At 53.3% G+C, this 14,677-nt stretch overlaps 1 protein-coding gene across 1 annotated transcript; it reads right to left on the bottom strand.

Moving 5' to 3' along the window:
• Nucleotides 1-1,373: 1,373 nt before the first annotated feature.
• HGH1 (HGH1 homolog) lies at nt 1,374-10,104 on the bottom strand. Its single transcript, XM_081874558.1, has 7 exons — nt 10,042-10,104; nt 6,835-7,385; nt 5,227-5,327; nt 4,548-4,646; nt 4,244-4,335; nt 2,735-2,857; nt 1,374-2,019 (listed from the first exon to the last, which is right to left on the bottom strand). The coding sequence occupies exons 2-7, from the start codon at nt 7,365-7,367 to the stop codon at nt 1,843-1,845; spliced, it is 1,125 nt and encodes a 374-aa protein (XP_081730684.1). The 5' UTR covers nt 7,368-7,385; nt 10,042-10,104; the 3' UTR covers nt 1,374-1,842.
• Nucleotides 10,105-14,677: the final 4,573 nt, after the last annotated feature.

Below are 14,677 nucleotides of genomic sequence, written 5' to 3'. Positions count from 1 at the left end.
GCTTGGCCCTCCAGGCCATCCAGTTTCTGCTTAGCAAGAGACACAGAGAATCTTTCTTCCGCCCTCAACCTGCTCCCAGAGCTGCCCTCTGCCTGGATCCCATCAACTGCCACAGGCCGGGGTTGGACCCAATGACCCTCAGGGTCCCTTCCAACTCTACCTGAGCCCCCCTCACCTGCCTGGAGATTCTTCCCCATTGAGCCACAGGAGAGCAGCCCTGTCGGATCGGACCCTTCAAGTCCCAGCCAGCCCAGAGTCGCCTTCCCTGCTGCTCATCAAGGAAACGGCTCCCTCAGGCGGGGAAGGGGCCCTTCGAGAGAAGATGGGCGCCTCACTCTCTCCTAACGCCAGAGCCCCTGGGCAGCCCATGAAGCTGAGTGTTGGGAGGTCCAGGGCAGATGGAAGAAAGGCCTTCTGGACGCAGCCCAGGGTTGGACTGTGGAACTCCCTCCCCCAGGCAGAGGCAGAGGCGGCCACCCATCTGGAGGGCTTTGAAAGACAAATCCATGGAGGAGGAGTCGGCTGTGGATGGCTACTATCTGAAGGCTGCAAATGTTATTTTGTGAGCTACCAAGAGCCTCATGCAACTAAGAGCAGCTGATGAGATTGCTCTCCCTTGGTGGGATCGCACCCTTTGCCCAGCCTTAAGCCCCTGCAGCCGCCTGAATCCATCTCTTCCTAGTATTCCAAGCTCTCTGCAATTTCAGCTCAGAGCAGAGTCTCTCATGTTGGAAAGGGCTGAGGACCTCTGGAATGCGGGTGGGGTGGGGGGAGAGGAGTGAAGGGGAGCAGATGAGGAGCAGGGAAGGCGGGTTGCACCTAAGAGGAGCCCTTCCGCTGGATCAGGCCCAAAGCCCACCTAGTCTTGCATCCTGTTTTTTCAGTGGCCATCCAAATGGGGAGCCTTGAACAAGAGTCTTCCCCACTCCCTGGGCAGGAAACAGGCAGCTCATCACTGACGGACCAAGAAGGCAGCCCAGAAATGTTCCTGTCCTTTCCAGGCTTAGAGCAACCTTCCCCGACCTGCTGCCTTCCAGATGTTTTGGACTACAACTCCCATCATCCCCAGGGTTGTAGTACAAAACACGCAGAAGGCGGCAGGTTGGGGAAGTCTGGAGGAGAACATCCTGGAAGGGGTCCTTGTGCTGAAAGGCAGCCCAGACATTGCTGGTGTGTATCACAACACATGTGGGGAGCACATCCGCCATTGCAGCAGACACACTGCTTGGAAGGAGGCTGGGGGGCAAGCGGCTGGGGGGGGGGACACCTATAGCCAGGCAGAACTGGCCAGACTCACAGAGCTGTCTTCTTGCTCAGACTCCAGAAGGAGGGCAGGAACCTCAGAGAATCAAATGCCATATACAAACTGGGTCTTTCTGTGCTGGCAAACATTTTATTGGAGGGCAGTAGTGTCCCTGGCACTGACAACTCACCGCCCTCTTTCTGTAGGTGGTGGCAGAATTAGTATTATTATTTGTTTACTGAAATTATAGAACTCCCTATACCTGGAGGTCCCAGGGTGGTTCACAGAAAAGATCAACGTAAAACCCACAATATTATCAAAATGAAAACACCCCCGCCAAGGGCAGGCCAGCCCCCTCCCGGCCCAGGAAGGGCACCCAGCTCTGCCTGGACAAACTGCTGGCAGGGCGGGCCCACGCTCCAGCTCCTGCCCTTTCCGTTCCTGAAGGGGGCTCCGTTCTGTCGCCCCACTGCTGGCTGCTCCTTGGCCCAGGTCCTTGGCCAACTCTCCTTTGCAGTCCCAGGGGCTTTGGCCTCAAGGCTGGCCGGGGCGGAGGGAGAGAAGGACTTGGGGTCTTCGTTGTCCCAGTTATCTGAGTCTCATCTCTGCAGCCCTTCAGAGCCGGACGCCTGGCTCCTGCCCTGCTGCTGCTGCTGCTGCAGCTGATCTTCTTCCTCCTCCAGATCCAGGCGCTGCAGCTGCTCCTCAACCTCCGCAGGGATCTCCACCTCCAGCAGGTTCTCCATCCCGGCCTCCGGCTCGTCCCCAATGAGGACCTGCTCAGGGCAGAGGGAGGAGGGAAAGGGACCATCAGGCCTCAGCCCCAAGCAGCATCTGTCCCGACCCCAAACAGCTGTGCAAGAGCATCAGGTCAAACCGGAAGGGCCTGGGGGGCCGGAAAGCCCCCCCCACTGCACACCCTGGGGGGGTTACAGAAGCAGAAACAGAACAGGGGGCAGGGATTCCAATGAACAAGAGGAAAGGGGGGAAATATTCTGAGTGCTCAGCTTCTGCATCGCTTCCTTCTGTGGCCTGAGTTATCCAGTCCAGTTATCCAGAAACCCAACTGGATCTCACAAACCTCAATCACCACCAAGCAAAGGTTTTGTCTCCCCACCCGCCTCACGGGCTCTGCCTGGATGCTTGGAGATTATTCACCATTTTAGTTCCCTGCTTCCTGATTAAAAAGAGCACCACATTCTCCCTTTAATCTTTCCTCCAAGCTAAACACATCGGGATCAACTTGCTTTTTCCTTTAAAGCAGAATGCGTCAGACTCTTCATCACCTGAACCCCTCTCAGATGGGTCACGCTGCTCGCTCTCCCTCCTGTCCCAAAGGAGCCCCCCCCACACACAACAGGACCCAATCCAGAGCAGCCCGCGGCCATTCAGGGATTCCCCCACCCCAAGCATCTCCCAGCCATCCCTGGGCCTGAGTGACCAGAGGGAGCCAGGCCACCAGTCCTTGCCCCCCCACTCCCTCCTGCCCACCTGAATCAGCTTTTCGCAGGCGGCCAGGACACCTGGGTCCTTTTCCCACTTGTGCAGCTCCCGCAGGATGAGATAAGTGCCTTTCTCTCGCACCAGCCGGCGCCCCGGCTTGGTGGCTGTGAGCTGTGGAGAGAAATGGCAAAGGGTCGCCTGTCACTGGGGTGGGGTGCAGAGGGTCTGCCTGGAGGCACAGGGTGGGAATCGAGGACCCCCAGAGGAAGCTGAACGAGGGAGGGGATCCTCCATGCGGAAGACAAAGACTCCCCATGCACTGCCTCCAGGGGAACCGGGCAAAGGCGGTTTTCCTGTCCCGACAAATATGGATCTGTTTAGGATCAGGCCGGCTGGAAGCAGCAGCAGACCTAGACGTGAAAGGGGTGGGGGGAGCCTGAAGGAGGGAAGAGGCTCAACAGGCCAGGAGGGTGAGATATGGAAGACGGTCAGCTGGGTGAGCTTGTGGGGCCTACAAATTGTCTCCCCCAAGACCCAAATTGAGGACCTTCTCTTCTCTGGGGCAAACCTACCTGCAGGTCCCTGCAGTGCCTCAAACACTCTGGCTGCTCTGGGGCTGCTGAATCAGCTGCAAGGGTTTTCTCTGCAGGAGGGGGCTAACAAGGGCCCTGCCCTGCCTCCATAATCAGGGGCAGAGGCGGGTCTGGGTCCCAGTCGCTGGAAACCACAGAGGAGGAAGGTGCCCTTGCGCTCAGCCCTGCATCCCCGTTCCCCTTTGGGGCCCCTGGAAGAACAGGAGGCTGGACCAGGGGGGCCCCGTGGCCTCATCCAGCAGATGCTCTCCTCCAGTTCTTCAGAGTTGGAGGCAAGGAGGGCAAAATCCACATTCTCCACATGGATCTGCCGTATTTTTCGCTCTAGAGGACGTACTTTCCCCCCTCCAAAAATCAAGGGGAAATGTGTGTGCGTCCTATGGAGCGAATGCAGGCTCCTTGGCTTCAGCGATAGCAACACAAAGCCTCCGAAGCGCAGAGGGAGCGCGTTGCTTTCGCTGAAGCCTGGAGAGCGAGAGCCTCTTCCTCTCCAGGCTTCAGGGATAGCTGCCAGAAGCCTCCGGAGTGCAGCGGGAACTTGCGCTCCGCTCCGAAGGCTTCGGGTTCCTTTTGCTGAAGCCAGGAGAGCAAGACTCTCCTGGCTTCAGCAGAGAGGGAGCGCTGCGCAGCGCCCCTTCAGCCAAGTGGGAGGAGAAATGGAAGGGGCTCCGTTTCTCCTGCCGCTTCGCTGAAGGGGTGCTGAGCAGAGAGGGGGAGATTTATTTTTTCTTGTTCTCCCCCTCTAAAACAAGGTGCGTGCTATGGTCGGGTGCGTCCTATAGAGCGAAAAATACGGTAAGTTTGAATAGAGCTGAAATCTTTCTTTTCAAGACTTAAGGTTCCAGGGGTCTGTTTTTTTAAAAAACCAAAGACTGAGGGGGGGGGGAATGACGACAATGGCAGAGATTTGGAAAAGGCCCTTCCTTGCCCAGGGGTGTGAAGGCCACCTCAGGCCGGGACTCACCAGCATAATGGCCTCCAGCAGCATCTTGCGGATGTCGGGGTCTGGCTCCCTCTTCTTCTCTGCTGGCAAGTACTGGAGGTCCAGGGGCAGCCCTGGGGCCAAGACAGCGAGGGCTGAGAGGGGCAAGCGAGCGGCCACAGCGCCCCACAGTCCCACCTCACCAGGAGGCCCACTGCCCCAAGGCCCCCGCAGGACTGAGGGGGCTAAGACATCCCTGCCCGTCTGCCCGCCCGCCCCGCTGGGGCTTCCTGGGGCAGACTCTGATCTCCTCTGCCCCCCTCCCCGCCTTCCCAAAGGGACCCACTTTCCATCTCGTCCTCCGGAAACTCCTCAGGTCCAGCCAAAGGGAGGAGGAGGAAGGGGAGGAGGTCCACCTCTTCGCTCAGCAGCCACTCGTGGTGCCCTGGGGGAAACAAGCCAGGCAAAGACCCTGCTGGGGTGGGTTTCTGACATGACTGAGGATCGCAGAGACAGTTGGAGAGATAAAAATCAAGATATGGAAATATGAAAATATTGATGAGAGATGAGAGGCAGAACCGAGATTTGGAGACGCTTCGAGGTCCAGGCTGTGGGAAGCCGTGAAATCAAAATCACAATTCGGAAGACAATTTTTATTTATTTTTATTGGATTATGAATTGATATGTTAATTGGATGTTTTTTATTGGAAAATTGATAAATGTTCTAACAGCAACAACAAAAAGACCCTGCTGGGGTGGGGTCCAAGCCCCCCCTGCAAGAGACTGGGAGCACTGGCAGCGAAAGGAGCGCAGAAACTGCAGGACCTGCAGACTCCAGATGCAGGGACAAATTAAGCAGCCCCCACCAACCCACAGCCAAAGAAAAGCAGCAGGTTTATCTGGGCCAGGACAGAGAGAGAGGGAGAGAGAGAGGGAGGGAGAGAGAGAGAGAGGGAGAGAGAGGGGGAGATAGAGAGAGAGGGAGAGCGCGCGCGCAAGCACACCCCCCCAAACCCCCCACTTACCATATTCAAAGCAGCAGTTGCGGAGCGTGCCCACCACCCCTCCTCGGCGGATGGATGAGCGTGAGTACTGTGTGAAAGGCAGCAACCTCTGCACCACACACCTGGCAGGAAGAGGGGATCTGGGGTCAAGGAGGAGCCCTAAGGAAAAGCAGGGGCTTCCCACCCTCCCATAATGCACTGCAGGCCCCTCAGAGGCACCTGTCACTCAAGCAGGGAGCATCTTGAGCGCTGAATGAAAGGCCTCTCTTCCAAAAAAGAAGGAGCTCTCCCTGCCCAGGTAGATCCCTCCTGTCAGAGCTCCACCCTCCCTGTTTGTTTTCTCTTTAGTTTCTCTGGTTTTAGAAAGCACGGGAACGCCATTTACCTTCCCGCCAGAGCGGTACCTATTTATCTACTTGCGCTGGTGTGCTTTCAAACTGCTAGGTTGGCAAGAGCTAGGACAGAGCAACGGGAGCTCACCCCGTCATGGGGATTCAAACCGCCGACCTTGGGCAAGCCCAAGAGACTCAGTGGTTTAGACCACAGCACCTGCGTCCCTTTTTACTAATTGTATCACCTGGGGGAAAGAAGCTCCCCCTCCCAGCTGCCTTAGAACAAACTGGTGAATGGGGGGGGCAGCTTACCAAATTCAGGGAGGAAACATAGAATCAGAGAATTGTAGAGTTGGAAGGGACCCTGGGGGTCATCCAGTGCAACCCCTGCAATGTAGGAATCTCAACTAACTCCTACATGGCAGGTGACCATCCAGCCTCTGCTTAAAGTCTGCCACCTCTCATGGGAATCTGTTCCTTAGGACCCTCATACCTACGGAACGCCCCTCCCGGTCTGCCCCATGGAGGACCTTAAGGTCCGTAAATAGCAGCACCCTGGAGGTCCTTAAGGAAGTCCAATTAGTCTCAACCAGAGCCAGGGCCTTTTCAGCACTGGCCCCGGCCTGGTGGAACGCTCTGTCCCATGAGACCAGGGCCCTGCAGGATCTGATTTCTTTCTGCAGGGCCTGTAAGACAAGCCTGGCTTTGGCTTGGAATCAACTTTATTCCTTCCCCCTCTTTCCTCTCCTTCTGTGATGGAACTCATATATGGGGACTTCCCTGGCTTTTCTCTGGCCCACGTAGGACCAGTCTGGATAGTTGGCCTTGGTGAAGACTTGACGTTTTCATCCCCCAAAAAGTTTTTGAGTTTTTGCTGAAACGAGGCTGCATTTTAATGTTGTATTTTAATCTTGTTTTTTAAGTTGTATTTCAAGCAGTTGTTTTTATACCTGGTGTTAGCCGTTCTGAGCCCGGTCTTGGCTGGGGAGGGCGGGGTATAAATTATTATTATTATTATTATTTATTATTATTATTCCACTGTCAGTTCTTCCTGATGTGTAGTTGGAATCTCCTTTCTTGCAACTTGAAGCCCCTGATTCGAGTCCTACTCTTGGGAACGCGAGAAAAGCAGCTTGCACTTGCTTTTCAGAACAGGAGCTCTATGCATGCCTCTGTTGAGACTGTTATATATTTGCTACTCCCCCTTTCTTCTTGGCAGTCTTCACACCAACCCCCACCCCCTGTGCACCCCATAACCCCCCTCGACCCCAGCGCCCTCCCCCCCACCCGCACCTGCCTGGATCTGTCCAAGAGGAAGTCTCGGGCTTCCGGCAGCTGACTGAGGTTCGACAGCAAGGGCCCCAGGTAGTGCAGAGAGGCCTCGGGGTTGAAGTCTTCGGTGCAGAAGGCGTCCACCAGGGCCGGCAGCCCCCCCAGGCTCTCCTGCTGGAGGGCGGCCAAGAGCGCTCTGCACGAGGCCTCCTCCCGAGACAGGTTGGAGAGCAGCGTGCAGACCTCGTTGGCCATGGGGAAGGCGGGATCCAGCAGGCGCTTCAGCAGGACAGGAAGCCCTTCCTTCAGGGCCCCGTGGGCAGCGGGCTCCGTGGCCAGGTTGATGAGGGCAAGGTAAGCGTCCGTGGCCATGCAGGGGGAGCGGTCGCTGGTCAGGGCCAGCAGGGCGGACACAAGTTCCGGCTCTGAGGCCAGCAGCCGCCTGCCCTCCGGGTCGCCTGTCAGCCCCATCACATAGTGCGTGGCCCGCTCCTTCAGGTCCACACGGGTATCTGGACGGAGGAAATCCAGCAGCTCGTGGGTCGGCTGCTCTGCCATGCTGGAAAAAAGGGGGGTCTGCAGAGAGAGAGAGAGAGGGCACCCCATGAGCCGGCCTGTGTTCAGAGACCCCCAACTATGCAGGGAGGGTGCTTCATGTTCCTCTTCCTACCCTTCCTCTTAAAAATAAATCCTTGAAAAACAGGCACAATCCTGGACTATGCAGAATTAGATAAATTAACAGGAAAGGTTCAAAACCTGCGGGACCAGAGATTCTTAGAAGACTGGAGCAGATATATTAACTATTTGAAAAGTAATTGTGATGAACAGATTACTCTAGTAGGATTGCAAGAAGTTCTGTAAGGAGGACTATTTGAAATATTGCAAGAAAGACTATGAGGAAAGTTGTTAGTTAATGATAATTAAGAGTAATAGAGAAATTAAGAAATGCAGAATAAGTGATAAAGAACGAAAAATCATCAGAGGAGTTGATGGAAGTATAAAATATTGTATAAGATAAGAAGTTATATGATTGTTGGAAATGATATGTTTAAAAAACCAATAAAAATGTATATATATCTATGTATATATATATACGTATATACAGTATGTTTCCGAGCACAATTCAAAGTGCTGGTGTTGACCTTTAAAGCCCTAAACGGCCTCGGTCCAGTATACCTGAAGGAGCGTCTCCACCCCCATCGTTCTGCCCGGACACTGAGGTCAAACTCCGAGGGCCTTCTGGCGGTTCCCTCATTACGAGAAGCAAAGCTACAGGGAACCAGGCAGAGAGCCTTCTCGGTAGTGGCACCCGCCCTGTATAACGCCCTCCCATCAGATGTCAGAGCGATAAATAACTACCTGACATTCAGAAGACATCTTAAGGGAGCCCTGTTCAGGGAAGTTTTTAATCTGTGATATTTTAGTGTATTTCTGGTTTTTATGGAAACCGCCCAGAGTGGCTGGGGAAACCCAGCCAGATGGGCAGGGTACAAATAATAAATTATTATTATTATTATTATTATTATTATTATTATTATTATTATTAAAAAAGAAAAACAGGCAGGATTGAAGTTTATGCAATTATGCATGGCAGGGAGAGAGTGGATAGAACAGTTTTCCTCCTTCTCATGAGACGAGACCTTGTGGACATGCCATGAAGATGAATGTGGGAAGATTCAGGATGGATGAAAGCAAGTCCTTCTTCGTGCAGCACATCGCCAACCTGTGGAAGCAGGAACCTGGAGGAAGCAGGAACCTGGATGGCTTCAACAGAGAATTAGACAATTCAGAGGAGGAGAGGGCTATGACCCACCAGGATAGCTCTGCTCTGCCTCCACCATCGGAGGGAGCAGCGCTTCCAGTTGCTGGAAAGCACAGGAGGGGAGAAGGCTGCTCTTGTGCTCGGATCCTGCCTGGAGGTCTCCAACAGGCAAATCACCCCAAAGGACATCAGAAGCATCCACTGTCTTCCAGCTGTGAAGGGCAGAGCCAGCCATTGTGGCGACCAGCCATCAAGAGCCAGCTCCTCCTCCCTGAATGTGTCTTTCAAAGCCCTCCAGATGGGTGGCCATCTCTGCCTCTGCCTGGGGAGGGAGTTCCACAGTCTTAACCCTGGGCTGCGTCCAGAAGGCCTTTCTTCCATCTGCCCTGGACCTCCCAACGCTCAGCTTCATGGGCTGCCCAGGGGCTCTGGCAATAGGAGAGAGTGAGGCGCCCATCTTCTCTCGAAGGGCCCCTTCCCCGCCTGAGGGAGCCGTTTCCTTGATGAGCAGCAGGGAAGGCGACTCTGGGCTGGCTGGGACTTGAAGGGTCTGATCCGACAGGGCTGCTCTCCTGTGGCTCAATGGGGAAGAATCTCCAGGCAGGTGTGGGGGGCTCAGGTAGAGTTGGAAGGGACCCTGAGGGTCATTGGGTCCAACCCCGGTCTGGATCCAGTCAGAGGGCAGCTCTGGGAGCAGATTGAGGGCGGAAGAAAGATTCTCTGTCTCTTGCTAAGTAGAAACTGGATGGCCTGGAGGGCCAAGCCAGGGGAGAGGTGGATTGCATGGGTGCAAATGAGGGCATCCCTTAAGCGGCTCAACGGAGGGGGGGGGGCTCTTTCCTGGCCAGCCTTGGTCCTGGCAACACCGGCTGCCTTCAAGAGAGATGCTTTTCTCTCTGCCCCTCCGGGGTCTGAAACAGCTGGACTCCCTAAAAGGTGGATTGGGACCAGGTGCTTGAACGGACTGCAGAGCTCAGTCTCCGCTGGGTCTGTGCTGCGTTTATTTGAAGATGTGGATTTAGAAGAGGCTGAAGCAACTGCAAGAAGCTCTGAGCCAGACAAGCGAGTGGGAAGTTTTTGAGAAGCCGACAGGGATCCCTGGGAAGGAGGAGCGAGGGGCCGGGGACGAGGGACACGGGCTCAGACCCCAATCCCTGCCCTGATCAGGACCCAGCCCCCCCCCCGGACCGTGCTGTGGGGCTGGTTCAGCAGCAGCTCCTGATGCCAAGGAGACAGGAAGCAGCCCCGGCCTTTTCCAGGGGAACGCGCGAGAGGGGCGCGCCCCGCATGCAGCCTGCACGTGGGAAAGGGCTGCCCTGGGCATCGGTGCAGAGGCGCCTGGGGGGGGGAGTGGGGACCCCCTTCCTCCCGCGAGGCGCCTGGGGGGGGCGCGCCCCTGCCCCTCTGCGTGCGCGCGCCCGGCAAGCCGAGCCCCGCCCCGCCCGGAGTCCCGGAGTCCCGGCTCCTCACCTGCCTCTCCGCAGCCGCCACGCGCCGAGCCTCTTCCGGGGTGGCGGGAGCTCGGCCAATCGCTGCGCGAGGGCGGAGAGCGAAGCCTAGGACCCGGATGCTGCGGGCCAATGAGAAGCGGCGCCCGAGCGCAAGGCCCGCCGGGACTTGTAGTCTGCAGCTGCCAGACCCTCCGCCGGCGGGTTGGGCAGGAGGTGGGAGCTGCGGGCCGCGTCTTGGCCCTCCGGGGCTCCTCGTCCTCCGGGGGGCGTCCCTCTGCCTCCTCTCCGCGTGGCAGTCGGGGAGCCGAGGGGCTGCTAGGCCCTGAGCCAGGATCCGAGCATAGGCAGGTGGGATCCGAGAATGCAACAACTGATTGGCCCGCAGTATCAGCCCAATTTCTTGGGAGAAAAGCAATGACCAACCTAGGCAGCGTCTTATAAAGCAGAGACATCACCTTGCCAACAAAGATCTGTATAGCTAAAGCCATGGTTTTCCCAGTAGTGATGTATGGAAGTGAGAGCTGGACCATCAAGAAGGCTGATCGCCAAAGAATGGATGCTTTTGAATTCTGGTGCTGGAGGAGACTCTGGAGAGTCCCATGGACTGCAAGAAGATCCAACCTCTCCATTCTTAAGGAAATCAGCCCTGAGTGCTCCCTGGAAGGACAGATCCTGAAGCTGAGGCTCCAAGACTTTGGCCGCCTCATGAGAAGAGAAGACTCCCTGGAAAAGACCCTGATGTTGGGAAAGATGGAGGGCACAAGGAGAAGGGGACGGCAGAGGACGAGATGGTGGGACAGTGTTCTCGAAGCAACCAGCATGAGTCTGACCAAACTGCGGGAGGCAGTGGAAGACAGGAGGGCCTGGCGTGCTCTGGTCCAGGGGGTCATGAAGAGTCGGACACGACTAAACGACGAAACAACAGGATCCTAGAACAATAGGCAGGTAGGATCCTAGAATGCAACAAGGAGCAGCCCAATCAGGCCCCAGGAAACAGAATCAGCCAATCAAACAGGACCCATTGTGCAAATAATGTATATAAAGCCTGAGGTTTTTTTTGGGGGGGGGGATTCAATTCACTGTTCATGAGATGCAGTAAAGAGCATGAAATCACTACGGGACTCTAAGTACAGTATATATCAGGCTCCTTCCACACTGTTGCCCTGTTCTCCTGCCTGAGGGAGCCTGTCCTGGGATGGCCACGAGGGTCTGCTTCCCTTCTTGGGGCAAAGACAGGCTCTTTTGCTGACACCAGCAGAGATCTCTGTGCCCACATCCCCGGACCCCCAGCCCTGTAGAGCTGGAAGGGACTTCGAGGGTCCAAGCTCCTGCAGGCAGGGATCTTTTTGTCCGGCAATTAATTATTATTAATTTTCCAAATCTGAAACAAATTATCAGCAAATTAACACGAATTTAACACCAATTTTAAAAAAAGACTTTCCACCCGCCTCCAAGATGCTTCTTTTCCCTCCCTCCTTTGCTGCTCACAGTAAAATACTATTTCTTAGGAATGGATGAAAAACAATTAGAAACTATTTCCACTGACTGCACAAGCTCAATTCCTGTTTAGACATTTACCCAACAACTTCCTCAATTAATCAAATATAATTAATCTTTTTTTAATCGATCCATTAGTCATAATTTCAAATCCTATTTCCTCTCATACAACTTAATTATCCTGCCTTTTTGCGTTCACTGCATGTTACTTAAAATACTGAGATTTTACAGACTCCATAAACATCCAGGGAAGTCTGTTTTACTTTGTTGTGCAATTCCCTTTTCACAAAACAGACCTCAGTCCATTTTCCCAGGCTTAACACGCTCCCCTCCCAGTCTTGCTATGCAATTCTTAAGCCCAAACACAGTATGTTCTTATCTTTTCTCCCAGACTTGTTATTCTCATACCAAATACCAGAGAGCCTTACATCCCCCTTCCCTCTTTCTGAAAATACTTTAAACACCAAAGGACACCCCTCCTCCTGCATATCAACATCCTGGGGAGGGGGTGTGTGTCCCCAAATCTGAAATAGCACGTTTAAGCAAAATCAATCTTTAACAGTATTTTCTTTCAGAGATTCCATCCTTTGGTCCCTTTCATACTGTCCCTACTAAGTAATGAATACTGAGAGGGGAATGGAACTTCTACCCAATATGTTTTATATTGTATGTTGCCCAATGCAGGGATCTCAACCAGATCACACACGACTGATGGGACATCCAGCCTCTGCTTACCAAGGAAGGAGAGCCCAGCATCTTCCAAGGGGCTCCATTCCACTCAGTGTCAGAAAGCTCTTCTTCCTGGGGGTCTTTCTGAGCTGCCCTGGCCCTTGCCTCTCCATAGGCTCAGAACAAGCCAGCCAGCCAGCCACTAACCCCCACCCCCAGGATGGGGGCCACCAAGATCAGGCCTTCACCTTCTCCTGGGTGTTGGTGTTTGGGGCAGGGGCAGGTCACATATTAACATTGCAAAGTCTAAAACAGCTAACAAAAACACTTAAACCTGACAAGCTATTTCCCCTCCACTGCCCCCATCCAGCAGATTCCTCCCTTTATGCATTGGGACTGAGGCTCTTCCATCCCCAGGCAGAGAGAGGATGCAGCACTGAGGTGGCTGCTGTTTCCAAGAGACATCCTGGTGGCGCTGTCTCCAGCTCTCAGAATCACCAGCCCATTGCACAACTGGGCACCCCCAAAAATGGGTCTGGGGAGGCCATGACCAATGCCATCCTCGGACATCAATGCCAAGGTTGGAGAGGACTGGTCTCTGAGCATGTTCAGTGTGCTTTCATACTCAGTACCAAGATGGTCCTCGTAGGACTATATTCTACACTATCCTTCAAGACTGCTTGGGGAGAAGGAGAGGGAACTGGTGCACTTTTCCATTTCCCATTTGCCCAATGCGACCTCTAGCTTGGTAGCTCATTCCTTCGTGTGAAAGGGAACTGTCTGGGGGAATAAAGGTGTCATAAATTCTACTCAGTATTGATCCAGAGCAGAACTCCGACGTATAGTTAGCAGAGTAAAAACTTAAACAGGTTGCAGGATTCCCAAAAAATAGACCAGAGGCAATTGATATTTCATCCAGCAGAGCTTTGCTGCTACTGAAGGCAAATAAGCATAATGGTCAGAAATCCAATACATTCAGGATTGGCACAGTCCATAAGAAATCCAGTTGCAGCAGACTTCACTTAAACTTGCAATAACTTACCATAAAACCAAAGCTTAACACTATATATACTATGTACAGAACATCACATTAGAAGGAAGATAGAGACCGTGAAACCCAGGCGCCTTCTGGCCTCTTATTATAGTCAGCATGACCTTGACAGAAGAGATAAGACAATCACTTTAAGCCAACTGTACTCCGCTTCCCAGAAGGAATAACCCAAACATCATGAACCCTCTGCTTGTTTCTTTTACGCAGAGAAGCTTCCAGAACCCTCTTGAACGAAGTAGAATAGGAATGATCTCTGCACATCAGTGGTACCTCAGGTTACATACGCTTCATGTTACAGACTCTGTTAACCCAGAAATATTACCTCGGGTTAAGAACTTTGCTTCAGGATTAGAACAGAAATCGTGCTCTGGCGGCGCGGCAGCAGCAGGAGGCCCCATTAGCTAAAGTGGTGCTTCAGGTTAAGAACAGTTTCAGGTTAAGAACGGACCTCCGGAATGAATTAAGTTCTTAACCCGAGGTACCACTGTACCAAGAAATGCAAACTGGCAAAAGGTGCTGGAAGATGTGCAAAGATGGCAGGAGATCGACACACTTGAGTCTTCTGGTACAAGTAACACGAGCACACTTGGGGGTTGGACTAGATGAGCCTTGGGGTCCCTTCTGACTCTACTATTCTATAAACTCCCCAGCCCTTGACTCTGTCAACTGCTTCCTTTGGACTCTGTAGGTTTCCACACTCCTTACTGTATCCAGATCAGGGAACCCGTTTCACCTGTTGCACTGAGTTTAAGTCAAGAAGAAAACCTTGTTCTGGAATACATGCTGCCCCACATGGATGCCCCCATCACCAACCCACACCGCTTCTGGCCTGATTCACACCCAGACAAGGTGGGCCTGGTGGGAACAAGAACCACTCAGCAGACATTCATGGTTACTAAACATGCTTTATTAGTCCTGTAAATGTCCTGAATCACATCTTTGAGCTCATCAGACTCCCTTTTGTGCCCTGTTTCTAGGAACCGGTCTGGCCTTCCCAGGTCTGTGTCTGAGTAGACACAGTGCTTTCCCCAGGAAAAGCAGCATTTTACCACTGAATCGGAGCAAACAGCAAATGGCCTTTCTGTGGATTGCTTTGGGTTCCAATTCATGGTGAAATATGGATTTTCCCAGGGAAAGCACCAGGACAAAAACAGAAACAAAACCCGCTAGCACACATTCCTGGAAAGCCCAGGCCTGTGCCTGGAAAGGGCAGAACAAAGTGGGGGTGAGGACTTTGGGTGCTGTTTCTCCCAGGAAGTTTAATCTGGAATCTGATACCCCCAAATAGCCAAATAATGTGGTCAGTTCTGTCAAGCACTAAACATTTAATGCAAATCTTCATGCAACTTTCAAAATAATGCAGATTTACTCTGTAAACCACCTCTGTTAGGGAAAAAGGTGAGATACAAATGGTAGTAGTAATATAATAATAATAATA

The sequence above is a fragment of the Podarcis erhardii genome, assembly GCF_964252035.2.
Source record: "Podarcis erhardii genome assembly, chromosome: 8".
In the NCBI taxonomy this organism is placed as follows: Eukaryota; Metazoa; Chordata; class Lepidosauria; order Squamata; family Lacertidae; genus Podarcis; species Podarcis erhardii.
This window is presented reverse-complemented; position numbering and strand designations above follow the sequence as displayed.

Excerpts from the sequence above, each read along its gene's own strand:
- HGH1 (XM_081874558.1), bottom strand. The coding sequence starts at position 7,367 with ATGGCAGAGCAGCCGACCCACGAGCTGCTGGATTTCCTCCGTCCAGAT. Across the intron at positions 5,328-6,834 it reads TTCCTCTTGGACAGATCCAG|GTGTGTGGTGCAGAGGTTGC; the intron begins GCAGGTGCGGGT and ends TCTTCCTGCCAG. Across the intron at positions 2,858-4,243 it reads TGCTGGAGGCCATTATGCTG|CTCACAGCCACCAAGCCGGG; the intron begins GTGAGTCCCGGC and ends TTCTCTCCACAG.